At 56.7% G+C, this 24,845-nt stretch overlaps 1 protein-coding gene across 3 annotated transcripts; it reads right to left on the minus strand.

The window, feature by feature from the left end:
* Nucleotides 1-697: 697 nt before the first annotated feature.
* Nucleotides 698-24,460, minus strand: SH2D3C (SH2 domain containing 3C). Of its 3 annotated transcripts, XM_062505508.1 has the most exons (12): nucleotides 24,421-24,460; nucleotides 21,798-22,443; nucleotides 17,311-17,350; nucleotides 6,955-7,083; nucleotides 6,216-6,664; nucleotides 4,391-4,515; nucleotides 3,537-4,114; nucleotides 3,179-3,294; nucleotides 2,834-3,005; nucleotides 2,003-2,114; nucleotides 1,173-1,379; nucleotides 698-1,044 (listed from the first exon to the last, which is right to left on the minus strand). In XM_062505508.1, the coding sequence occupies exons 1-12, from the start codon at nucleotides 24,458-24,460 to the stop codon at nucleotides 869-871; spliced, it is 2,790 nt and encodes a 929-aa protein (XP_062361492.1). In that variant the 3' UTR covers nucleotides 698-868. The 3 variants fall into 3 exon arrangements, with proteins under 3 accessions (XP_062361492.1, XP_062361494.1, XP_062361493.1); XM_062505510.1 differs by lacking the exons at nucleotides 17,311-17,350; nucleotides 21,798-22,443; nucleotides 24,421-24,460 and adding an exon at nucleotides 13,108-13,182; XM_062505509.1 differs by lacking the exons at nucleotides 17,311-17,350; nucleotides 21,798-22,443; nucleotides 24,421-24,460 and adding an exon at nucleotides 13,102-13,182.
* Nucleotides 24,461-24,845: the final 385 nt, after the last annotated feature.

The raw sequence follows: 24,845 nt of genomic DNA on the forward strand, positions 1-24,845 counted from the left end.
GACCAGGCTCTGCTCAGTGGTGCTGCAGACAAGAGGCGATGCGTACAAACCGATACCCAGAAAGTTCCATGTGAACACAAGGAAAAACTTTTTAATGTGCAGTGACCATGCACTGGAACAGATTGTCCAGAGAGGGGGTGGAGTCCACAGGGAGGCTGACAGATGACCCTCTGTGGTCCCTTCCAATCTGAACCATTCTGTGATTCTGTGACACCACACAGCCCTCCTCAGAAGGGCTGTCACTGGGCCACCATGGCGTCTGGGGCAGGTTTAGCATGGTGTTTCCCCCCATCAGCCCTACCCATGCTCTTCTCCCTTGGGGGACTCCTTTATAGGACACCCACAGGACAGAGGGTCCCCTTGAGGAACAGGATAAAAGTTTATTGTATGTAAGAACCAAACCCATGAGATATGTACATGTATTTACATGACAAAATGAATAAGCCTAATTATTTACAACAAGGACTATCCTTCACAAGTCTGTACATCAAGAAGTAATTGTGAAAATATATTTACACATGGGATCCAGCAGTTGTGAGCAAGATGGAGATGGAAAGAAACAAAACCAAAGGGTGAGGTGAGGGGACCTCAGCAGGGCTGGGTGTGGAGGCTGGTGCTGGCCTGCCCAGACACTGTCCCCTCTCTTCAGAGCAGCAGTGTGGACCCCTGGCTTGGTGCTGAAGAGGTGGGTGGCAGATTTGAGGTGGATGCTTTTTCTCTTCTTTGTCTCAAAATTGACCTGTGCCTCAGTGCCTTTCTGGGCCATCTCTCCTCCTCCTGATGCTGGGTGCCTGGTCCGTTCCTTTGCCCCACAGCCACTGGTAGGATGCAGGCTGGGAGCTGGGGGTCTCTGAGTGCCTGGGGGGGTTTACAGCTCGCTGAAGCGCACTGCTGGCTCCAGCTTATGGGACAGGGCAGTGAGGACTTTGTCAAACTTCCCGTAGCGCTCAGCCTGGCTGCTCTCAGCCCCACGGCTGCCCCAGAGCAGTCGCAGCTGGAACTCGGTGCTGAAGACTTCCAGCAGCTCCGCTTTGCCCTGGAAACCTGCAAGAAGGAGTGTTAGTTCCCTGGGACGGGATCCCCTGCACCAGTGGGATGCTCCATCCTGGTGCTGGAGCTGCACACTGGAAATGTGGCAGAGGGAAAGGGGCTCTGCCATCCCTACTGCTTACCCTGCAGCTTCACTTCAGCATTGGTGTGGTAGAGCCCACCATGGTGAGCCACCAACCGTGCTGCCTCCAGGTGGGCCATGACCACCTCCACGCCGTTGTCAGTCGCCTCCCAGGGCTCGGGGCTTTCCGTGAGAGCCTCATCCCGCTCCAGGAGAGTCACAAGAGGTATGATGTGGGGAAAGGTGGTGTTGGTCAGTGGGGGCCCTTCTGTGGAGAGAGGTACTCTTAACATGGCCCCATGACCCTGCGCCCCCCTCCCTATCTCCCTGTGGAGTGCTCATGTGGCCAAACACTTCCATGACAGCAGACTGTCACTGTGCTCCCATGAGAGGCTTCAAGGCTCAGCTGGACACAGCAGCTGCTGTGTCTGTTCAATTGCTGTGCCTGAGGCCATTGCCTTGTCCAACACCAGCTCCTCCCAGCCAGGATTTCTGGCCGTGCTGGGAAGGGAAAGCTGATGGCCATGCTCAGGTCACATTTCCTGGGGCTGCAATGAGGAGCAGGTTTGCAGACCACAGGGCACCAGGCATTAGAGACACATGGCTTTTCATCTTTCCAACTGGCTGCCAAACCTGTCCCTTGGTTTGGCACTCACTGCCATGCGAGCACAACGGTTTGGCTCAGTTGCTGGTTTTATTAAATGCTTCCTTGGGAAGGAAGGGGCAAACAAGGCCAGATGGGCTCTGCTGAGTTCTGGGGCAGCTCAGCAGCCAGAGGGTGTCTGGCACTAGCTGGGAGAGGGTCAGAACTCTCAAACTCAAAGTGAGGCCGTGCCAAGACAAAAGTAGGAAGGAGAAAGCAAGTGAGACAAGGAGAGTTGCTCCTGTTACCTTTCCCTTCATTCAGGCTCTTCAGGAATGGCTTAAGCTTCTTCTCATAGAGGATTGCACCTTCTGTATGCCGCTGCCGCAGGACCATCCAGGTCTGCTCCAGCCGAGCAATCTGAAAGGAGATGGGGCAGGTAGAAGGTGTAGGGGGCAGCACAGCTTCCAGGCACCAGGGAGAACAGCCTGACCCTGCAGCCACAGTCCCCAGCCTTGCACACAACAGCGCCTGCTGCTCCCAAAAGCAGCCTCCTCCACCAGTGCTCATGGCCAGAGCCAGACATGACACAGCTCTGCACTGAGCTGGGCTGAGGACCTCCCCCCCTGCCCGTGCCCCAGGACAGAGACTTTCCTGCGTCACAGTGGCCTTGAAGATGAGATGCAGGGAGGGGGCAGCCATTCCACCTCCTTTGTGCAGACAGGAAGCAAGACTTCCCAGCTGGGCTCGATTTAAAATTGAATTTTAATCTCCTTTCATCTTCCAAAGGGAGCAGTGTGGCCCGGAGACGCTGCTGCCACAGCCTTGAGACTGATTTGTATTGTACCGAAGGGCAGATTCATTTCCTCCCAGGAACACAGCCCAGCACAAAACAAAAAACCCAACCAAGGAAAAACAATTGGATCCTGGCGGGACTAGGCTGTCTGCTCTGTGGAGGGGATGACTCTTCCCCTACCCTGCTTGCATCCTAGCAGATGTGGCCCCATGCCTCCTACCCGGGGCATTTTCCCCTTTCACCCATCCCAGTGACTCTTGGAGCTGCATGACACAGGGAGAGGGATGCCTTTTGAGCAAGGGGCTGAGCTCAGGCCATGAGGACTAATGGAGTATCCCCATACCTGTGTCATTTCCAGGGCACCCATTACAGCTGCAAAACTGAACATGTTCCCCATGGTGCTCTTCAGCTCGGCAGCCAGCTGGATGGTTTTGTGGAGTAGGGCTGCCCGCTCCTCCGTGCTGCCTGTGCAGCCCAAGATGTCCACAGCGATCATGATGGACATGGTGTGAAACCTGCCAGGGGAAACACACAGAGCAGGGTCAGCACAGGGAGGGGGGATGCTCTGGGGGTTTAGACAGGGCTCCTCCTTTCCCCTCCCCTGTTCTAGGCTGGGAATACCCAGGGGAGCTGGACCAGGCCGTGCAGAGCGGCCCAGTGGGCTCACTTTGGCCATGCTGTGCCGTACCGTTCCAGCAGGTCCAGGCGGAGCTGGTGGCCATGGGGAAGGGTGAGCAGCTCCATGCCAGAGCTCACCCCCATGAGCCGCTGCATCTCCACTGTCACACCCAATATCCGGGCGACCTGGCAAGGAAGGTGAAAGCTGATTAGACCTTTGTTAATTGAAGGGAGGCTGAAGTGTCCTCGAGCAGCCTCTTGCCCCAGCCCAGCCTCTGCTTGCCCTGACAGATACACCACGGCAGAGCCCAGCAGGGATGCTCCAATGCTCAGGGGTTGCCTGATGTTTGGGGATGCACTGATTCCTGCAAACCCAGATCGACTGGAGGGCAGCAGCGCCCATCCCTCCCTCCAGGCCCTGGCCATACCAGGCAGTCCACTTTGGTGATGTGTTTGGCCAGTGTCTTCACGTCCACCTCTGCCAGCAGCTCTTTGACCTTCTTTAGCACAGTCATCTCCAGAGGTTTGTTATCGAGGGGGATGAGCAGGGACTGGAAGGCAGCAGGGTTGAAGGAGGAGGTTGTTTCCATGGTGGGGGGCACAAAGCCCATGAAGTCCAGTTCTGCTTTCAGCCTCTGCCCTGCCTCTGCTTCCCCAGAGGTGTTCTCCACAGTCCCTCTCTGTCCTTCCTCCACCTTTAGTCTCTCCACGTAGCTCTTTGTTGGTAGCTGCTTGGTGTCGTGGGCTGGCCGGTCCCTGCTGATGGGTGAGGTGGGGTGCAGCTGGCAGTAGTGCCCCGTGTCCGGGTCACTGTAGCTGTTCACAGAGGGAGAGGGGGAGGCACGGGCGTAACCATGGCAGGGAGTCGAATGGGAGCTGTGGGCAGGGTCTGGAAGAGGTTTGCTGTTGTTCCCATGGCACAGTTGGGGTTCGCTGGACCTTCTTATAACCGGAGAGGCTGGGGTGATTCCAGATACTTGGCAGGCATGTGGCTTTAGCCGTGTGACTATAGGAAGCAGAGGAGACACTTATCAAAGCCTGAAGATGCACACATGCACAGGGATTGCAGATGCAGCAGCCCATGGACATGGGGCTCAGGGAAAACCCCTCTGCCAAAACAGAACAATTTGGTCCCAGGACAGCTGCATGATGATGCAGCCAAGGACTGGCTGAGGTCCTGTTCCTAAGATCCCCCTCCTCAAGTCCCTGAATCACAGCAGTGCCAAGTCCAGGCTGATCCACATCCCCACTGTCCCCAGAGGGATGGAGGGGCAATGCCTACCTGTGCTGTAGGCAGGTGATGCTGGGTTCTCAGAGATGGGGGACATCGGGGAGTGCAGGTCTTGGATCTGATCCACGCTGACAGCACAGTTGCGAATGATGTCTCTGTGGTGAGGCAGGGACACACTGGGGAGGGGGTGGAGGGCACAGGTTAGTCCCTTAAAGCAGGCCCGGGCAAGCAAGAGGGGCTGGGATGAGAGTTTGCTGCCCCAGCACCTCCCTTGGATCATCACCTCCTTCCACAAATACCCAGAATAAGCTCAGCTGGAGCAGTGAGCAGGTAGTCCCTGCAGCAGCTGGGAGCAGAAGGGGTCACTACCCAATGACCCCCATAAATCAGAGACAGACCTGCCTGCAGGGATCCTGGTCCTACAGAGAGCAGAGTAATGCAACAGTATGCCATGCCAAGACAAGGTACTTGGGATGGGATGAGTTCACTCCAGGGTGCTGTGGGGAAGTGAATCTAGCAAAGAAGTCATGGATGGCATTTTTCTAGGGTTGTGCTGCAAAGCACATCTAAAATAGAGTAACATCTAACACTGTGTCACTCTATTTCTACCTGGAAGCTGTGTTAGGCTGGTTAGGTGAACTGTTGCTCTGACCCAAAGTTTAGGAGAGCTGGAAAGTGCCTGGAAACAGGACTTGGGAAGTTACACAACAAGCAACAAGATCTTGGGCTGGTGGGGCAGCAAGTGGTGGCCTGATGCAAACACTGTGTGTCAATGGTGCTGCAAAAGATGCCGAGTGCAGGGAGGGTTCCAAGGAGTTATGGCAAGTAATTCACTGCCCTCCCTGCCGTGGGTGAGGGCTGGGCTGCTGTGATGTGTTTGGTCTTGAGTACTGCGCCTCAGCAGTGGGAGGAGGATGGGACAGCAGTGGCGGTGATAAGGGATTTGGGGAAAATGTGAGTGATGAGGAAAGACTGATGGATCTGAGCTCCTCTTCTGGAAACACATATGCTCTTCTGAAGTCTGAATGTTTTCCTTTTGCCAGCTGTAACAGTTGATTGTCTGTTTTCTGCTGGTGCATTCTCATCCTGCCCTTGGGCTCAGGTCAGGGTGGTGAGAAAGCAGCTTGACTTAACAGGCTGTGTCCTGCTGGAGGCAGGGGTAGATGGGTCTGCCCTTGGCTGCTGCATGTGAGGATATGTGTGTGGCCCTGCCTTCCCTGCAGGGCTCTGGGCAGACTGGGACTGCCAAAAGTGAGCCATACAAAGGAATTCTCCTCCTCCACCTCTGGAGAAGCCCAGCTGGCCAAGGTTAACATGAACAGCTCAGCTTGGTGAAGGCTGTGATCCAGGGTCTGTGCAGACTCCATCAGCACAGACACATCAGTCTCCTCCTGGCCATCAGGCTTTCAGCTCTGCTTGGTAACTCCTTGCAAATGCTGAATGGAAAGGGCTCTGAAACTAAAAGGGCCATTCAAAACCAAACAACAAATGATGTCTTGGTGTCTGGGACTGACTGTCCTCTCATGTTTGCCTGGGAAAGCTCAGCTCCATGGCTCTAACAAGCCCTGACATGCTAGTAATCCCAGACTGGGTGATTGTAAAACACTCTCTGGCTTCTGGCCTGTGATGCTAAAGTCATGTCTGCTCACTGGGCGTCTGCTGTGGTAGCTCAGCATGGCTGGCAGCCAGCCTGGGAGAAAACCCCAGCTCCAGCTGAGTACTGGTTCTTCCCCACCATGTCTCTGCTGGTCTCTCCCTTCCATCCCTGATCCTCAACCTCTGCCCTGCACCCAGAGAGCAGTGACTGAGCATGCCCTGCCTCATTCCTGAGGCTAATCCTCTGCTTAGCTGAGCTGGGATGAAACTGCATGCTCACCTGGTTGGGCACCCCTCAGCCCTGGTGATCTTGTCTGCAGTCAGACCGTCTGTCATGGTGATGCTCCTCCTCTTGATGTGCCCCCCTTTCTGGGTGGAGGGGCTGTGGGGTCCCCCATGCTTCCCATTGGCCAGCCCATAGCTGGCCTCCAGGTAACGCAGGGGGAAAGTGCGGTTGATGGGGCAGTAGATGATGGCCCCACTCTGCTCCGAGATGGCCTTGCGGTTGCCCACATAGAAGCGGACGAGGGCAGGCACATTATCAAAGCTCTCTTGCTCAAAGAGGTACTGGACATGGGTGTGGCCATCGCTGGACTTGACCGTCACCTTGTTGATCTTGAAGTGCAGCGGCTCGTTGCGCCAGCGGCACGTCAGCACGTAGTCACCCAGGCTGGTGAGCGAGTCACGGATGAGGAAGTCGCCATTCCTCTGCACAAGGCTCTCAGACACCTGTCAGGGAAACAGGGCACAGCTCAGCTATAGCCACGCTGAACGGACCACAGGGCATGAGTGGATGCTCTGCCAGGGTGTTATTTGGGGCACTGCTTGTTCCCCTTGCCCCTAGCTCTGAGCCACAAGAGGGCATTTGCTGTGGCAAAATCAGGCAGCTCAGGGCTAATGAAGCCCTTTCCCAGATGTTTCCCAGGAGGACAGGCTGGTAGTTCTGTGTGGACTCAGAGTGCTCTCCCACAGCATTCCAAGTAAAGGGTGCCCAGAGCCACCCACCTTCCCCATCTCACCTCCCGGGGGATGCGGCCGTGGTACCAAGCATGGCTGCGCAGATCGGTGCTGCTCAGCTTCAGCTCCTCTTCCAGCTCCTTGTGAAGCTTTTCTGGTGATGAGTCAAGGATGTATTTCTCCTTGGAGAACTGTACAGGAGAAGAGAGAGTGTCAGGCAGTGCAGCAGTGCAGGGACTGGGGAGGGAAGGGCTGGCAGGATCCCCATGTGGGGACTGTGGCACCTGCCAGGAGCACAACTGTCCCCACACGCCAGGTAACTCAGCTGTGCGTGAGGATTACTGCTTGTGGCAAAGGATGTGGTAATGTGCCTGTTGATGGCTAGGTTCTGTCACCAGGAGCACTTGGAGGGTCTCCTGGTGGCAAGTCCCTACTGTGACTGGCCACCCTGTGCCTGGTGTACTGCTCCTCTGCCCCAACTAAGAGCTGAGTGTGATTGGGCAGGAGAAAACCCCTTAAACATCTCTGGGGCTGAACTGCCATGAGAAGCACACTTTCAGGAGGAAACCTGCATTATTGCTCCTCCTTTAAAAGGGAGCTCCCCTTTCAAAGGGTTAACTGTACTTAGGCTGATGGCAGCATAAATAGTAATGACAAATGTAAAGGGAACCTTCTGCATCGAAATTAGCTTTTAGAAATTAGCTTTCACCAGCACTGGTGCACCTGAGCCTGGAGGATGCAATCTGCCCCCTCCTTTCCCCTGGAGAGATAAGGGATTATGGCTTCATATGTCTGTTGGCTGGAGCCTGCCTGCCTCCCTCCCTGCCTGCTGCTGGGCCTGTATTCCCAGAGGGCACCTGCTGGCATGGTGTTGCCAGTGGATGTTTGGGGACGTAAGCACAGATTTGGGGTTCCTGTGTGCTTCACATGAGGCCAGTTCTCCTGGTTGACACAATGGATTTGAGGTGATCCCGCTGTGGTACCAACACAGCTGTTTGATGGAGCAGGGCCTGGGAGCCAAGACTCCTGGGTTCCCTCCATATCCCAGATGTGTGGTGTCCTGAGAGAGGGCTATGTGTACCACTGCCATGGGCTAAGAAGCTTGGATGGGGATACTGGGGTGCCCTGTTCCTCTGCTCCCATGGGCGAGGGTAGCTGGGTGGCCTGGCTCACCTCCGGTGGCAGTGCCAACCGTAAGGAGGCAGTGAGGGCTGGCCCAGCTCCCTGGTGCCTGTTGGGGCAGGATTCTGGTATTGTCTCGCAGGACAGGCATGGGCTTGAAGCCCTGCTGACACTACTCTGGCACTGCCAGAGGAGCAGGCTGGCTGGCACTCATGGCTGGCCTTGTGTGGCAGCTGGTTCCTTAGAGCATAGGGGGTTGCAGGCCCATGCCAACACCTCAGGGACTCGCCTTTGAGCTGACCTTTTGCCCAGTGCCTCATCCTCTGTGTCTTGTATTGATTCCCCCTGCTCCTCTATTGGTTGTGAGCAAGGGAAAGTGCAGAGCACTGTGCTGCTCTCCTGCCTTGTACCCACTGCTCTTGTGGCGTTCTTGGGACCCCACAGTGTCCCTCAGCAAGACCCTGACCCCAGGCCTCTCCTTCCCCGGAGGAGACATTCCATCCCCTTTGGCAGCTGCACTCATTCACCAAACCAGGCAGAGATCCTATCCTGGGGACCCTGCTCCAGCCTGGGGAGATGAAAGGAGGCAGTGGCAAAGGGCCTGTGCACTGGACTGTGCTCTCCAGGGCTTGCTCTCACCAGCCTGGACCTGCCTTTTATTCTTCCTTTCCCAACTCCTGTCAAATCAAAGGTGGTGGGAGAGTGGAAGCAGCCTATGAAAACAGTGTGAATTGAACCCTGACTTGCTCATCCAACCTTGTTTATTCTCCCTATGAGAGGGTCCTGTTGACTGGAGCTGCAGGGATGTGTGGATTGTCTCCCCCCGACCAAGGGCTGCAGGGAGCTCAGCACTTGCTGCTGCTCTGGGCCCTCCTGGAGACAAAGCCACCCCGTGCTGCTTAGCCCGATTAAAAATAAATGGTAGCTGGTGGATGCTGCAGGGGTCCGGCTGCCTCCTGGGGGGCCCAGGCCGAGCAGATGCTGTTTCCACGGCAACAAATCCATTGCCACAGAGCAGACCTGGCTTGGCTGAGGGGTGATGGGGGACTTTTGACTGCAGCACCCTCTCTGTGACAGGGCTCCCCTCAAACTCTGGGGCATCAAGAGACCCCCCCAGGCACCTCTGCTGTTTGTGCAGGTGAAAGCCATCAGAGCTGAGCTGGGAGTAGTCTGGATTACAGCTCTCCCCCCATCACCCCTGGAGCAGGGATTAGTGCCTGTTCTGCTCAGCATTGTACATCTGGGTTTTCCTCCAAATCCTCCCCATGCAAATGTGCAGGGTAACAAAAACACAAACCCAGCTGAGCAGTGCCCGGTGTCTCCAAGCCCAGATTTGGGCAGAAGCTGGCTGGCATCCATGCCAGGAGCCATGAGCTAAGCTAACAGGAGAGAATAGAAGGTCTGGGAGAGGCAAGGAAGGTTTTGCATCTTGCAGATGGGGGGGGGGGAGCCCAGCTCCCTGAGCAGAGGGTGTCAGGAGCCCCCTTCTCCAGCCACGTGGAGGGCACTGTCCCCACCTGGGCAGTGAAATACCTCCCAATTTGCATGGCCACTAAGAAGCCACCGATTTTAGTGATTGTCAGGCTATAATGGCTGGGGAAGGCATCATGAGACTGATTACAGGGAGCCCTTTTCCTTGGTGTGATGCAACTGAGACTGGTCCTTGCTGTGAGTCTCTCACACTACTCCCACACGCTGCCAAAAATCACCTATCTGCTCCCCTTCTGTGTGGTAACTGGGCTCCCCACGAGCCCTCGGTGCAAAAGACCCCTGTGCTGTGGAGGGCTGTGTTTCCCCCCCAAGCCCTTCAGCAGCGCTCCAGTTTCCACGCTCCGTCGGGAGCGCGTCTCGGAGGAGCCCGCCTTGCAGGCTGGCCGGGTGCCGAGGCGCTGGCAAGGCCTGGCATGGCACGGCCTGGCGAGGCGGCGCGGGCCAGCCGGGCGCTGTCAGGAGTGTGTAAGCGGATGTCTGAGCGCCACGCTGAAAAGGCATGAAGGCATCGCTTTGGCGCTCTTGGCCATGCCAAGGGAATGTCTAAAGATTCACAGCCCCATGTGAGGTCTTGCATACTAGTGGGTTGGGTGTGGGGAAAAGCCTGGACTCCCATTAGCATCTGGCTGGAGTGCATGATGCTGGGCTCCAGCATGAAGAACCCCAAGGCATCTTCCAGCTGAGCAGGAAGAAACGGGGATTAGAGCAGTTCTCCAAACCAGCCACACCAGACAAACCAGCTCAAAATTTGCCAGAGATGATGCCAGACTTTGCTTGAGGAATCCCAACCAGCAGTCAAACTGGCTCAGCTGGAGAAAGGAGAGTGCCCTGATGGGCTGTTTCACAGTCCTGGGGCTGGGGAATCCTCTGGAGCAGCCATGCAATGGGGCAGCTGCCATGGGAAGGCAATTCCTGAGGCTCTTCATCCCTGCCTGCTTCCCTGACTATCTGTACTGCTTTCTTGATCGAGGAAGTGCTTCCCAGCTGAATGGCAAGGACTGGAACTGGTAGTGGAAGGGCAAGAGCTGCAGGGATGGAGTGTGCTGGTGCCTGTGGTGTGTATAAAACAGCATCTGTCACTCTGCCTGCTCTAAGGAGAGCTTCAAAGGCTGGCATTTGGCTTTCTATCCTCGCAGAGGTAATCTTATGAAACTGGAGTTATTTCCATTCTGCTTTCCTGCTCTCCCCTCCCAACCTGGAGGAGTTGCAGATGAGGATGAAGTCAGCTTGGAGAGCAAGGTGTACTCACACCCCACCCTGCTGATAACATCTGACTTACCCCAAGGCACCAAGCACATCTGTTCTCCCTCCTGCTCATGCTGCCTACCCTGTGATGGGACCTTGCTAGGGGAATCCCAGCCCCTTCTGGAGTTCTCCACCCCTGCTCTGGCTGCTGAAGCATCTCTGGGGCTTGGGAAACAGACCTGTGAGGAAATGGAGTAACAAGCCATTGGGAACAGGTGTCTGGGGAAAGCCACAAACTTGCATGAGGGGTCTTCTCTGCTTCCTCCACACCCGGCAATGGGCTATTTCAGTGATGTATTTTGGAGCAAACATCCTTGCTGAGCATTATGGCAAACCCAATAATCATTCTGCCTGCCTGAAGCACGACTGCTGCACTTACCAACCCAGGCACCACCCAAAAATGGTTACTCCACCCTGCGTGACCATGAGAAAATCCCACCACAAACAATCCCCAGGTTGTAATGGGCTTGCTCTCCGTTTGCATGTCCTGCTGTGAGCCAGTCTGTCCTGCTGATCTTGATATCCATATGGAAAAGAAATCACTTGTTCCCCTTCCTCCCTTGCAATGAGTCTACGAACCTAAATGGCCTCTGAGAAGGCATCAGCCTATCTGCCCACCCCATAGGTGACTGAAGGAATCTTTGGGTTATGTTTCATCTCCATTAGTACACACTGAAGGCAGATCTTGGCTCAAGATCTTTGTTCTGGAGTTCAAAGCCCTTCCTAGGACGGGCTACCCTCATGGTCTCTTCTCCCCTTGTCCATGCTCCTTTGTGGCAGCTCTGGAGCAATTCTATCTCACTCACAGGGGTGGGGTGCAGCTGGGGTTGACAGCCAGGAACATCTGGGTGCTTTAAGGTGGCACAAGCACCCCAGGTTGTGCGGCGGGGTGGTGGAGTATGCCGCTACTGCTACCCCAAGGGGAATAGGTCTCCAATGCAGTGATGATGTGTGTGTATACACACATTTCCATCCATCTATATATTACTTATCTCACTCCAAGACGGCAGCAGCAGCTGCTGCTGCATCCCTTTTCGGAGCTGCTATTGGCCAGAAATGATGTCAGTGCTTCCCAGGCTGGGTGCACCGCCATTGGCGGTGAGCAGGGATGCGGCTGTCAGCTGGAAGTGCTCCAGTCATTCATGGGGACTTCAGTGTGTGTTTGCTGGGCACGCTTGGACACAAATAGATGGTGAAAGATCTGGCAGAGCCAGGTGAGCACTTAGGGGTTCACTTTTAACTCTTTCTGGGGTTGGGATGGAGTGCCCTTCATCCCTTCTCACATCCCCATCCCCACAAGAGAGCCAGATGCTCACCTGTCCCTCCCTTGTTCTGGCAGCAGCTGGCTAAAAGCACCCACTCACCCCCTGCAATATGCAGCCCAAGGGCATGTCCCCTGTGTTGCTCAATGGCCTTTGGATAACTGCAAAAAGCTCTGCTGCTTTTCCTTTTTCACCCCCACCAGCAATCAAAATCCCTGGCTTTGCGCTGAGATCAGCCGCAATCATGACAAGACTTGAAATGCTGCTTCTGGGCTCCGTCTTACCCAGAATAATCTCTAAAGCTCGGCACCTACCTCGCTCAGCAGGAGTACTGAGTAAGACTGCCAGCTCTCTTGGCTGCCGGCTCTCTTCTAACTTGCAATCCTAAACACCTTTGCTCTCAAACTCAGTAAATGAGGGAACCAATTCCCGGCACCGTGCCCCTCTTGTGCGAATGCTAGAGTCCAAAAATAGGACACCTAGACTCGTGCCCAGACAGTGGCAGTACTGGAACCACCACAGGACAGGTGACAGATGGATCCCAGCTTTCTCCCACCAGTCAGACCTGTGCAGTGCAGCACAGAGACGGACACCCAGGCCAAGAAACCGCGTGTTCACCTGGGCTCGATCTCCCTCCTGTTCTCAGTGATGCTCCGGGCACATGCCACCTTTTGAGGGATGCTAAATGCTCCCCTTCATGAGGTCTGCCGCAGGTGAAGATTCCCTGCAGAGACTTTTCTGCCTGTCAAAGCACTGGTCTAGTAGGATGTGGTGCTTTTGGCTCCGTGTCCCTGGCTGCAGGGGGGCCGAGCTGTCCCCCGACCCGGCATTCGGCTCACCCCGCGCTCGCTGTCGCCTGGTTGAGCGCGGCCGGCGCGCTGCCCGCACCAGCTTCGTGTGAGCGGGGGCACCGCAGGACTCCCCGGGGAGGCTTCCCCGCTCTCCAGCGCTGCACCCGGGGGTCAAAACAGCCCTAGGCGGGTGCGTGGCCGGGGGTCCCCTCCCGCTCCTCCCGCCGCCTTCCCCACGCGTGCGGCTGCCCCCCAAGCGCAGGGCAGCCAGTGCGGTCCCAGCGCCGCCCCCGCTCACCTGCACCTGCATGAAGGAGCCACGGTAGAAGCAGCAGGCGGCCGCGGACAGGGCGCTCCACAGGCTGCACCGCTCCGTCATGGCGCGGCGCGCCCGGCGGGGGCTGCCCCGGCCCGGGCTGCACCGCCGCTGCCTCCGCCGCCGCCGGGCTTCAATTTCAGCCGCTTCCCCGATTACCTCATCCCTTGTCGGCTGCGAGGGGCGGGCACGGTGCGGCAGCTCCGCCCCGGTCCGCCCCTGGGGGCCGCCCCGGCTCCGGGGAACCGAGCAAGCGGCACCTCAGGGGGAAGCGATACCCCGGGTGTCTGCGCTCTGCGGAGCAACTGGGAACCAGCTCCTCCGAGGGGAACCTACGCTCCCGTGCCACAAAGGGAACCAGCATCACTGAGGGGATCGGGCACCCCGGCTGCCTGTGCTCTTTGAGGAACTGGGAACCAGCTCCTCCGAGAGGAACCGGCACTCCCATGTCGCAAAGGGAATAGGGATCCCTGAGGAGCTCAGGCATCCCTGAAGGGAACCGGCAGTCCTATGTTGCAAAGGGAAGCAGCATCCCTCAGGGTATCAGGCACTCTGGCTGTCTGTGCCTTGAAGAGAACCAGCACCTCAGAGAGCATCGAGCATCCCTGAAGGGAACTGGCACCCTGGCTGCCTGTGCCCTGAGTGGGACTGGTTCCTCTGAGGTCACTCAGCTCTTCAGAGGGGAACAGACACCCCTGAGGGGACCCAGCACCCTTTTTGTCCCCATCCCAAATCTGCATGCTCCCCCCGGTGATGCCCATGGGTCAGGGCATCTTTGTCTCCTGGTCTTCTCTTGCCCTGTCTTCCTTCACCCCCATCCTGTTTTCTTTCATCCCCACATGGTGATACCTTTCTGGGGGATACACCAGTGCCCACCCCACATGGCAGGGAGCCGGCTGCCTGTTTCCTGTGTAGGCTGTCTCTGACTTGCATTTAATTAAGGCTCTGCTTCGGTTTAATTAAGGCCACAGTATCACGTATGGGATATGCAAGGCAGCACTGATGACTCAAAGGCATTGCTCCAGCCTTGACTCTTGAATAAATCCCCCACACCCCTGCCTGAACCCACTGCCAGCAGCTGCTCTGTGCTGGAGACAGGCAGGGGCTTCCCCCAGTCCTGGCAGTGACAGGAACCTACACCTTGCTGTTCTCCATCCACATGTGTCCTGCACTGCACGGCCTGGATTTGGCTGTGCTTTGGTAACTGGGGGCTTCACCTTCCCATCTGCACAGTATGTCCTGGCCCAAGGAGCCCCATGCCTCCCAGGCAACGCTGTGACCTCGGAGAGGTATTCCTGCTGCCACCGACCACAGCTAATTAATTCAAACAAGCCCCTCATATTACCAGGCAAGGAGACAGCATCTGAGGCTGATGAGATACAGGTCCCTGCTTGAGCAAGCAGCTCTTCTGTGCAGAACAAAGAGCTCAGAGGCACTGGCCAGGCTCTCACTCTGCCCCTGCTTTTGCAGGGGAGAGAGGAGACAGGAGAGCAGCATGGCTGAACAGCAGGACAAGGCTGAGGCATGGGAGAACTGGTGGCAGCACACAGCCTGCGGGCAGGGAACATGAAGCAGCAGGTCCCACGGGTCCCATGGGTGCCTGCAGCCCCACCAGCTTGGGCAGGGAGCATGGACTCTCCTCCTCGCCTCTTGCCTGGAGCTGAGGGACAGAGCAGATGGCACTGTGCAGGGACATGCTGCTCCAAAAAGATGAGATGATGAATCATCCTCCTGCCAGGGCTTCTCCCCTGTGATGGGCTCCATGGTTCCCTATTGAGACTTTCACCAACAAGTGAGTGGGAGCCTCATGAGGTGCTGCAAGGTAAAGTCCTCCATCTGTGACTGTGCTGCCCCTCCTCACAGGGAAGCTGAAAATCCCTGACTGAGCTCTCACAGGACATGTGATAGCTTTACTGATTGCTGCTCTCCCAAAGGGTAATGTCTTTCTGCAGCTCCTTCACCTGCACAAAGGCCAAAGCTGGAGTGGCTGGGATGTTGAAATAGAAAGCTGGGCATGCAGATCCCCAGGCAGCTTGGAAATACCTGCCCTTAGGCTATTATTAAAGCACATTAATTACCAAGTGCTTATTGATCCTGGCTCTCCAACCCTCTCTAGCTCACAGTTGCACATCTAATCAGGCCAGGCTTGGTGATAGGAGAACCAGCCCTGGCCGTTTCACAGCTGAAGCTGTGAAATCATCAAGGGTTGATGTTTGGCAGATCCTTGGTGCATACCTGGACACAAACCTGCCTGTCAGCCTTTGCTCATGAGGGCTTTGCAACACATCCTCTTCCTCTTCCCGACTCTCTCCTTCACCGGCTCTTTTCTTCCTTTGCTCACCCTTCACCAGTGTTTCCTCTCTGCTTGTTTCTCTCCCAGCTACACTGACCAGTGTCAGATCCCATCCTTCCTTGCTCCAAAGGCAGGCACAACAACCTCTTTCCAACCTTAAATCCTACAGGACCTGGGGCTGAACACTGCTGGGTGCTGAGCACCCTGCAGCTGCACGGGCTGCCAGCCAGGCACAGCGCCTGCAATCAGCTGGAGTGTCCCTGTCATCCCGGTCACTCACACTCCAGATAATTACTAATTTGACTAAAATAGCTGCTGTCACTGCAGCCATCAGTTGCTTGTCTGACCAAAGGGAAGTGATGTATAAATCACAGCCCATGGGCTCTTTCTGGACACCACTGGGATGGATGAGAAATAAAGGCCAGATAGCTCAGGTCTGGGATCTGACTGGATGGTAGGGAATTCTCCTGGTTCACCAAAAAGTACTTGATCCCAAAGGCAGAGCCATATCCATTGCTCCCCACCTGTACTGTTTCAGTCTATTAAATCATGAGCTGTAAGATGTGTCCATCTCTGGGTGCACACACTGACAGTGCCAGGGAAAACACCCCAAAATATTATGTTCCTCTCCTCACCCCTCTCTGCCCACAGTACTCGCCTGTGTGAGCAGGAGTTTCTCGGCACATCCTGAGGTCCCCAAAGCAGGGCCCTTCCCTGCAGAGGCCAATGTATTTGCTTTCCAGGGGAAAATGAACTACATCACAGCCAGACCCAATACGCCCAGTCAGAGCTTTGTTGTTCTGGCACATATTCCACTTCCAGCCCTGTGAACTCCCATTCAGCCAGTCCCACATGGCTTAAGGGTGCAGAGAGGAGAACATCCCACCCGCAGGATCACTCTGCTACATGTCAAAAACCTCAACTGACCCCAGTGCCCAGAGGCTGCCAGTTGTCAGACTCAGCATGTGGGGTCCTCATTAGCCCCAGGGATGGACACACAGGGAGGTGACCCCTGTTGGAAGCAGCAGATGAGCTCAGGGTCCAGCCAGCTCTCTCCCAAGCTTGCCAGTTGATACTGCCACAGGGGGTTCCCACATTTCCATGTCTGGGTACAGCCACCACCAGGAGCCCCAAGTCCAAAAGACAAAGGTGCAGGGCTCTGTACTAATTAGACCACCCAGACTGGGCACCTCAAGTCACTTCTCAACAACCCCATCTGCCCAGTGGCAGACTAGATTACATCCCCACTGGGCAACTGGACTCAGGATGCTCCAACTCTCCTTAAACAACACCCCAAAGGCCATGGCATGGCAGTAACCATCCTGTCACTTCAGTGGGTTTCAGTGTTCTGTGCCCAAACCTCACAGTACTCCTGCCACCACTCCTCTGTGCCTGTCCAGTGCCCCATAGTGCCAGCAGCCTCCTGCAAAAGGGCTGCTCTCCTCCAGAGCCAGGCGCCTCACTAATGAATTTCTGGCCAGACATGAAGAGTCCTCAGGAATGTTAATAGTTTGCTGGAGGATAAGCAAAAGATTTGGAGAGATTTACACCAACTTTCATGTGACAGCCACGAAAGTGGCTCAAACCCTTCCGTTTCTTTACGTGGGGGTGGAGGGAGAAGGCTGCGTCTGTGGGCGTTCACAAGTATCTGGGAACATGAAATGTAAGCAGCTCCTGTGGGAACAGCACTGGGGCGACCACGTAGGGTTTGTGTCTCCTCTGTCTTGCCTGGCCTTGCCAGAAATATCTTCCAGGGCCAAAGAGAGATCCCAGAAGGGAGGAGGGGTGCAGAACTGAGCAGCCTGCTGGTATAAGACCCGGAGAGTTCCAGGGCCATCATCTTTTCTCTTCCCCTGGCACCCAGCTGGGACAGGATGTGATCAAACTCCGTTTCTTACCTTCACGTATTCACTGCCAGACTCCAGGCCATCGTGGTGGCTAAAAGGAAGAGAAACAATAAAAATACATAAGTAAAGGGCAGTAAGTTGTGACATTCAGGTCGAAGGCAGTGGTGGCACAGCTGGGGGAGCTGGGGTCTGTGCCCCTTGTCTTGCCATGGTGCCAAGAGTATAAGCCATGGTTTAGGGATAGGTTCCCAGGGCCCCAGCACTGTTCCTGCCTGCTCTGTGCCCACTCTCAGCACAGGGCTTATCCTCCCTAATGCGATCAGGGGAGAATGAGGTCTTTTTAGAGGATATCACCCCAAATCGGCTTGGGACCGTGTGAGCTGAGCCAGGGAGACCCAGCAGCCAGGCTGGGGTCCCTGCAGGTCACAGTGCTGGGAGATACATGTCAAGGTGGGGGGCCCTGTGTCCTGTTCCCTGGCAGAGCTGCATTCCCAGTAGGCAGTTGTTGGGACACACCATCTAGACAAGCACTTTTAACTTTATGGTTTTGTGCAACCCTACAGAATTCAAACTCCCACCAAAGCTAAGCCTGAACTGTGATGAACTGTCCCAGACTGGGACTGCTTCTCATGCTGTTATAAGTCCAGGTGTATGTCTACATGGAGGAGTCCCAGGGGAACAACAGAAAGTTCAAAAGGAGAGAGGCTGTAACAGCCTGAGCTGGGATGTGCTACCTTGAGGTCTCACCCTTCAGAATAAAATACAAAAATCCAAATGTCTTTAATCAGAATCCAAAGCCTGTTGCCTCCCCTGTGCCAAGCTTCTGTATGAACATCTCACTGTTTGCCAAAGTTGCTTGCCTGACCACAAGGCAGCAGCAGGGGCCTGGGGATGGCAGGCTAACACTCCAGGACAGGCAGCTGCAACTAAGGAATAACCAAATCCAAGGTCATCATAGACCTGGGATGTTCCCTCCCTGCCAGGAGCCACCTTGTCAGACACATACTGGGATACTGACATACTGACACCTGCACTGGTAGCAACCTTGGGAGCCAAATTCCTCCCCTATGGGCTCCCTCCAGGTTGAAGGTGGTGCCCGGTGACCTCCCCAAAGGGATGCAGGGCAAGCAGAGGCAACCACTGACAGACATTTTTCCATTGGACATGCTCCACAGCATTATAGTGTGTTGTGACAGGGTCTACATGAGCCCCTTGTAGTGTACAGCCCTCCAGAACACAATTCCCACTTCTGGAACCCTTGAAAGTCTATAAAAATCATGTGGATGGGCACCTTGTGCCTCAGTTCTCCCCCCGTAGAGGTGCCTCCAGGGAGGTTTTGGATGGCAGCGCTGCCATAGGGGTCTGCAGGGAGTGCCAGGCAGTGCTGTGGGAAGCAGCGTTCCCGTGCCTCACGCACGGCATTTAAGGACATGGTTTAGTGGTGAACATAGCAGGGCCGGGTTGATCTTTCAATTCAGTCTTAGTGGTATTTTTCAACCTTAGCAATTCTGTGATTCTCCAAGCCCACGCTGCAGAAACCGCATCCCCTGGTGTCCAGCTTGGGAGGGGAAAAAAGGGGCTGGAAATCAAGCCCATATTTTTTGGAGGTGAAGAAAATAGCAGAGCATTTGGGAGCGGGAATGGATGCAGACTCCCCTGGGCAGCTGTGGGCTGCCTGCCCACCCTGTCTTCAGCCTGTTTGCCCTTCACACGATGCAGAGCTGCCTGGTGCTGCGAGAGCCGTGAGAAAAACCGGCAGGAGGACGGGGGGCCTCTGAGCAGGAAGTCGGGAGCATGGGAGCAGCTGGGCGACGCAGGGAGGACCCAGGCAGGAGAGGCCCCTGTGCCGGGGAAGGGCAGCAGCTGGGACCGCAGCCCCCCCGGTTCTGCACATTCCTGGAGGAAACGGCATTTTTGGGGGCAGACGAGCGCCTGGGAGAAATTCCAGGGCTGCCTTTGGAGTGCAGCCGTGGCTGAGCTGCTGGGACTCAGAGCTACAGCAATTGTGTTGGGGAGAGGGGGCTTGGTGGGGTGGCTGCTCCCTTTGGGCTCAGGAAGGCATCACCATGACTTGCAAATGTGCCAAGCTCCAGGCTGGCTGCTGGGAACAGTCCAGGAGGATCCTGTGTATCCAGCCTTGGTTTGAAGCCTAGGCTCTGCTTTCCTTGGGACACTGGTGCAGGCTGTACCCCAGGGGAATGAAATTTGGGCACCTCATGCATGAGTTTCCCTCTCTGCAGAGCTGTCTCCAGGGAGGTTTTGGCTGGCAGTGCTGCCAGAGGGGTCTGCAGGGAGTGTCAGGCAGTGCCTATGGGAAACGGCGTTTCCCGTGCTTCATGCACGGCCGTGCACAGGGAAACCGAGTCACGTCCGCCCTGTGACCTGCCAGCGGTCACCTCCCGTTAGTCAGCGTGTCTCTGCTGGAGTCACAGCCACCGCCTTGCTCTGACCAGCTCCACAGGCTGGGTGCCACTCCCTGTCCCACAGCAGCACAATTTCACCCCTCACAGGCCTGATTCTGGGAAAGCTCTCCTGCCTATGAGCATCCTCAGCCCACCCTGTCTTGGGGACTGTCCTTACCAGAAATACTCTGGGGAGATAGGCGGAAATGTGCCCCAGGGTCACATTTATTTTCCCCCCCCCAGGGAACATGCTGCTGCCATGGCCTGGCAGGAACAGACTGTCCCCATCCCCAGGGATGTGCCTGCACAGGAGGAAGGGCTGGGGCGCAGCATTATCCGGGTCCCACTTCCTCCCACCCGCCCCACAGCAGAGCCTGGCCTTGGGATGGCTCCGGCAGACACGGCTGCTCCCTGAGCCAGGGGCTGTGCCAGGGGCTCTGGGTTAGAGTGTGGAGGGGCAGAAATAACCCTGATCCTGAAATAAACCTTTCGTGCCTCAGTTTCCCTGGCAAGCAGCAAGGTTACACCCATCATGGGGGAAGCCCTACAGGATGTAAAAAAGCATTTGGTCCCCTATTTTTGGGAGTCCATTCCCTAGATTCAAGACACCCACATGACCCACCCATGTCCCAATGCTGCCTTGCTCCCAGCCACGCTGGCTTAGGATCTAAGTAATTTCTGGGAGACAGAGGGTGAGGGACAGGGGAACAGACCCTCCTCAGGGACTCTCTGCCACTGCTGGGGCTCTGTGCTCACCGAAGGATGTGGCAGTGCCACCAGCCCCCCAAATCTCCGAGACCCTGGCCCCCCGACCTGGCTGCAGCCCCTGGCACCGGGTCTGCTGCAGTTTCAGCAGCTCCTTCCTTGAGGAAAACACCACCACGGGCTGGGGGCCTCGGCACCGGAGCAGCGGCTCGGCTCCGGCATCTGCGTCGAAGTTTTGTGCCCGCCCCAAGCAAAGCCCCTTCCCAGCCTCTCCCTCCCTATCCCCTCCTGTGCCGGGGTGCGGGGGGCGGCCGGGGACCAGGACCCCTTACCTGCCCTGTCCCAGGGTGGGAAACCTCCTACCCAGCGCTGTCATCGGCCCTGCGGGAAGCAGCGAGCGCCTCTGCGCCGGGATGGGGAGAAGCTCTCCCGCGCTCTCCCGCCTTGCACTGAGCGTCGGGACTTCGGGGCGCGCAAGGCGGTGGCGGACCCTCCTCCTTCCCGTCCCAGCCCTCCTCCGGCCCACCCTTCGGACCGGCAGGAATGTGCGGCCGGCACAGCCCGGCTCCCACCTCCGGCACGGATTTCTCCTCCTCATCCCGCTCCAGTTCGGAGCTCCCGAACGCTCAATGTCAGGAAAAGGAGCCCCCAGCTCCGGGGCGGTGCAGGGGAACAGGGACACCAGGGGCCACTTGAACGCAGAGAGAGGAGAGTCAGGCCAGGGAAAGTGGGAGAAATGTTTTCGGGAGAAATTTGGAGTCGCCTTTGCCTGTCTCCCTAGTCCCACACACCCTGCTGGGCTGGGGGGTAGCATTCGGTCCCTTATGCCCAGATGCCATGGGGCTGGGGGATAAAAATCCCTCTGGTTGATTCTGCGGTCAAAACCCTCAAAAAAAAAAAATCCATCCGTCATCTTAGAAGATTGTGCTTGGAGTAGGAGGGACGTTTGTGCCCAGAGTGGGGGGTTACTGGCAGGTGATGAAATGGGGGCAGTGTTTGGTTTGAGGATTTGCCCCTGTGCCTTGAGGAGGCAGTTCTGCTCAGCAGAGGGGTAGAGGACAGAGGGGGTGGAAAAGAGGAGAGTGAGAGGCGGAGGAGGCTGTAACAGTGCTGGTGTGAGTTCTCCGCAGCAGCACATCCTGGTGCTGGAACGCAGCCGCCACAGGACAAAGAGATGCCGGGGTAGAGCGGGGCTGCGAGATGTTTCCACCCCGTCCGGAAACAAGAGGGAGCAGAAATCCCACAGGAACCTGGTTCCCATGGAGCCGCTGACCTGACCATGCTCCAGCTGTGCTGTCCCACCGGCCAGGTGCATCCCGCTGGAACTGTGGGCACAGGGGGACATTGCAGTGACCCTGGTTTGTCCCAGCCCCCTCCTCTTGCCCTAGAGGGGGTCTAAGCAGAAGGCAGAGCAAACCTCAAGGGCTATACCTGTCTGGGGAGATCCTGTCAGGGTGCTCTTGTCCTTTTTCCAGCAGATCCCCATCAGTTGTCTCTGCTCCAGCTGCTGTGTCAGGGCTTGTGGTTGGGCTGGGGTTTGGAGTCAGGCTGGAGCTCAGTGCCTCTGTCTTAGGGCAGGAGATATTTTCCACAGACTCTTGGTCTGTTGTGGCCATTGCTGCCTCCAGAGTGTTCCCAGGTTCAGCTTCTTCCTCCTCCTGCTCTACTTGTCCAGCAGCCAAGGATAAGTCTGTGCCTGGGACAGGGGTGCTGGATATCTCAGGGCACTTGAGGCTGGGGAGCAGGGCCATCTGGGGGGGGTTGTTGTTGGGAGTCCCTTTCTCCCAGCCATTCTGGCTACTCTTGTCTTTGCCCAGGCTCTTCCCTGCCTTGCCCAGATTCACCCTGGGCATGGTGCCCATGTGGGAGTACATGTTCGACGACTGGGCATAGGGGCCAGGGCCCTTGGGCACGGTGTTGAGATCATCCTGGGTGCTGTCAAAGGGCTCTCCCAGGAAGCCATGGGGTAGTGGGAGATGTGGCCCGAGACTCTCAGGAGAGCTGGGGACCACAGACATGCGCCGGAAGGTGAAGGAGCGGGGGATGTTGCTCAGGCTCCCAAAGCCTTTGAAGAACTCTGGCAAGGAGAAAGGAGTGATGAGTATGGGGTTACTGCTGGCACAGTGTGATGATGAGGGGTCCCTGAGCCCCTGGTCCTGGGTTGGGGTGGGCATATGGCACTATGCAGCCTGGTGTCACCCTGTTATACCCACATCTGCAGTCCCAGCTTGGCACAACATCCCTGTGGTCTGGGGTGCATGTGATGCTGCTTGAGGCATCTCTGCTGGGTACTTAGGAACTCTGCTCTGGTCCCTCAGGGAGCAGAAGTCTCCTATGCCCTGGCAAATCTAGTGGCTGCATCTTCCTACCACAGCTGAGGGGTGGAGGAAACACCCAACCCTGGCGAGCAGGCAACTCTAGAAATTATTTCTGCCTGCCTACTTCCTCCGGGGGAGTTTGGGCAGGGCTGTGCTCATCACCACAGCCTCAGGGCAGCCCTGCAGGATGCAAGAATGGGACACACCGGCATCTCCCCAGGGAATGGTCGTCCTGGATACATGTGACCTCCACACATGTGCATGCCTTACCAGCACGGTGGAGCAGGAACCAGCCATGGGTGCTGCTGTGAGAAGGAGATAACCTCCCCACTTCCTTACTCTGCCCCTTGCTGGCTCCAGCTGCCACCTGCAAATGCTGAGCACGAACATGTTCACCAGAGAAGTATTTATAACTCCCTCAGGCGGCTTTGCATTTCACACCTCAGCCCCAGCTCAGCTCAGTGTGTCGCTGCAGTGCAGCCTTGGATGGTGCCAGCACTGCTGCCAGTGTTGGTGTTGGTGTCAGTACTCAGGGTGAGCGAGCCTGTGGCTGCAGTGCTGTTGAGCAGTGCTTCCCTGCTGGCCCCCAGTGCTGCGGATGCCACCGGGGTTTTGCAATGTTGATGCTGCCCTGGGGCTCTGCAAAGTATGGCAGATTTGCTGGGGCAAAAAGCTACATGTTGCAGAGGTGCTGAGCAAGGACCCGGGTGTCCAGGGCTGCTTGGCCCTTGGATTCCCACCTCCAGCTGCCATCCATGGGTTCTGTGGATGTGGACATCCCTGCAGCTGGACAGGGTGAAGGGGCTGCACCCCAAAAGCCCCTCAGCAAGGCAGAAACCTCGAGGCCTGAGTGCAGTGAGAGGAAAAACTACTTTGTGCTAAACAACCCCTTGGAGTCCAAGCATCTTCTGCTACCTGCTGCTCCTGGGGCTGCTGCGAGGTGGGAAAGGCAGCACTGGCGATTTTCCCCATTTCCTCACCACTCTATCACAAAGGAAAAACCCAGCTGGGATGGGGCCACTGGTCTGGCCAGCGGAGGGGTCCCAGGGGAGTGGAGGAACTGGCCCCCGTCTGGCGCCAGCCCCGCAGCAGGAATGCAAGAGAACACAGCCCAGCGCTGGGAATGGGGTGAAGGCCACTGCAGACTCTCCCCCCGGGGCTCCAGGGGAAAGCCGAGGTCTGTGAGAAAGTGCAGAGCTCGCTCCCACTGGGTATCGAGCACTTCCTCCCAGAAGAGCCAGTGGGAATCCATTCCCAGGCTCCCTCCTCAGCTCCATGTCACCCCTGTCCCTGGGCTGCAGGAGCACCCTGAGTTGAGGGTCCTAGCTACTCCTAGCCCCCAGCACCAGCTCGTATCCCAGCCATTAATCCTGAAGGGTGGGATTTAAGGACTGAAGACCCCCAAACCCTGCTGTGCATTCTTCTGGTCACATCCCAGCATCCAGCACAGGGCTGGACTACAGCAGATTGTCCCACTCCTGGCACTCAGCCCCTGAGCCAGCACCCAGCCCTGTGGATGGAACCCCCAAAAGCCCCTCACCCCAGTGAGTTTCCTAACAAGAGCAGAGCCTGTCACAGCTCCAAACATCTCTGGATGGGATGATCCCATCCCTTGATGGGATGACCCAGGGAGCTTGTGAGCACACACTCGCACTAACTCTCACACATCCTCCTACCCACCGAGATGTCCAGGTGAGCACCCCATTGTCCACCCACCCTGTCCCGTGGCCACTTACTGAATTTCTTGAAGCCCCGTCGTTTCTGGCCCTCGGCCATGGCTGTGCTGGTTGGACGTTGTGGGGACCGAGAGGGACAAGTATGTAACTGTGAAGCCTTTCCCTCCCCGCTCCTCCCTTCCTGCCCCCCCAGCAGTCACTCACTGCGCACTCAGCATTTCCTCCCCAGTACTGTTGTCTGCTCCTCGCCCTGTTGCTGTCCCTGCCTGCCCTCACGCTGTCCCCATGGCTGCTTGCACCTGCCTGGCTGCTCAAGAGTCACCTCTGCACCCCAGTTTGGGGATGTCTGGCAGATGTGGACAGCCAAAAACCTATGGGTGCCAGCTCTAAAGGAAGGTGCCAACCCCAAAAGAGGGTGTCAGCCTCATGGAAGAAGGTGCCAGCCCTAGAGAAGTGTGACAGCCGAGGTAGCCAGCTCCGTGGAT

This window comes from Cinclus cinclus, chromosome 19 (genome assembly GCF_963662255.1).
Source record: "Cinclus cinclus chromosome 19, bCinCin1.1, whole genome shotgun sequence".
Lineage (NCBI taxonomy): Eukaryota > Metazoa > Chordata > Aves > Passeriformes > Cinclidae > Cinclus > Cinclus cinclus.

Bases quoted from the DNA above. Each gene is read 5' to 3' on its own strand.
- SH2D3C (XM_062505508.1), bottom strand. From the start codon at position 24,460: ATGGCCGAGGGCCAGAAACGACGGGGCTTCAAGAAATTCA. The intron at 4,516-6,215 runs GTGAGCATGCAG...CCCCCTCCCCAG, and splicing joins GCTGAGGGGTGCCCAACCAG to TGTGTCCCTGCCTCACCACA. The intron at 1,045-1,172 runs GTAAGCAGTAGG...TCCTTCTTGCAG, and splicing joins TGCTGAAGTGAAGCTGCAGG to GTTTCCAGGGCAAAGCGGAG.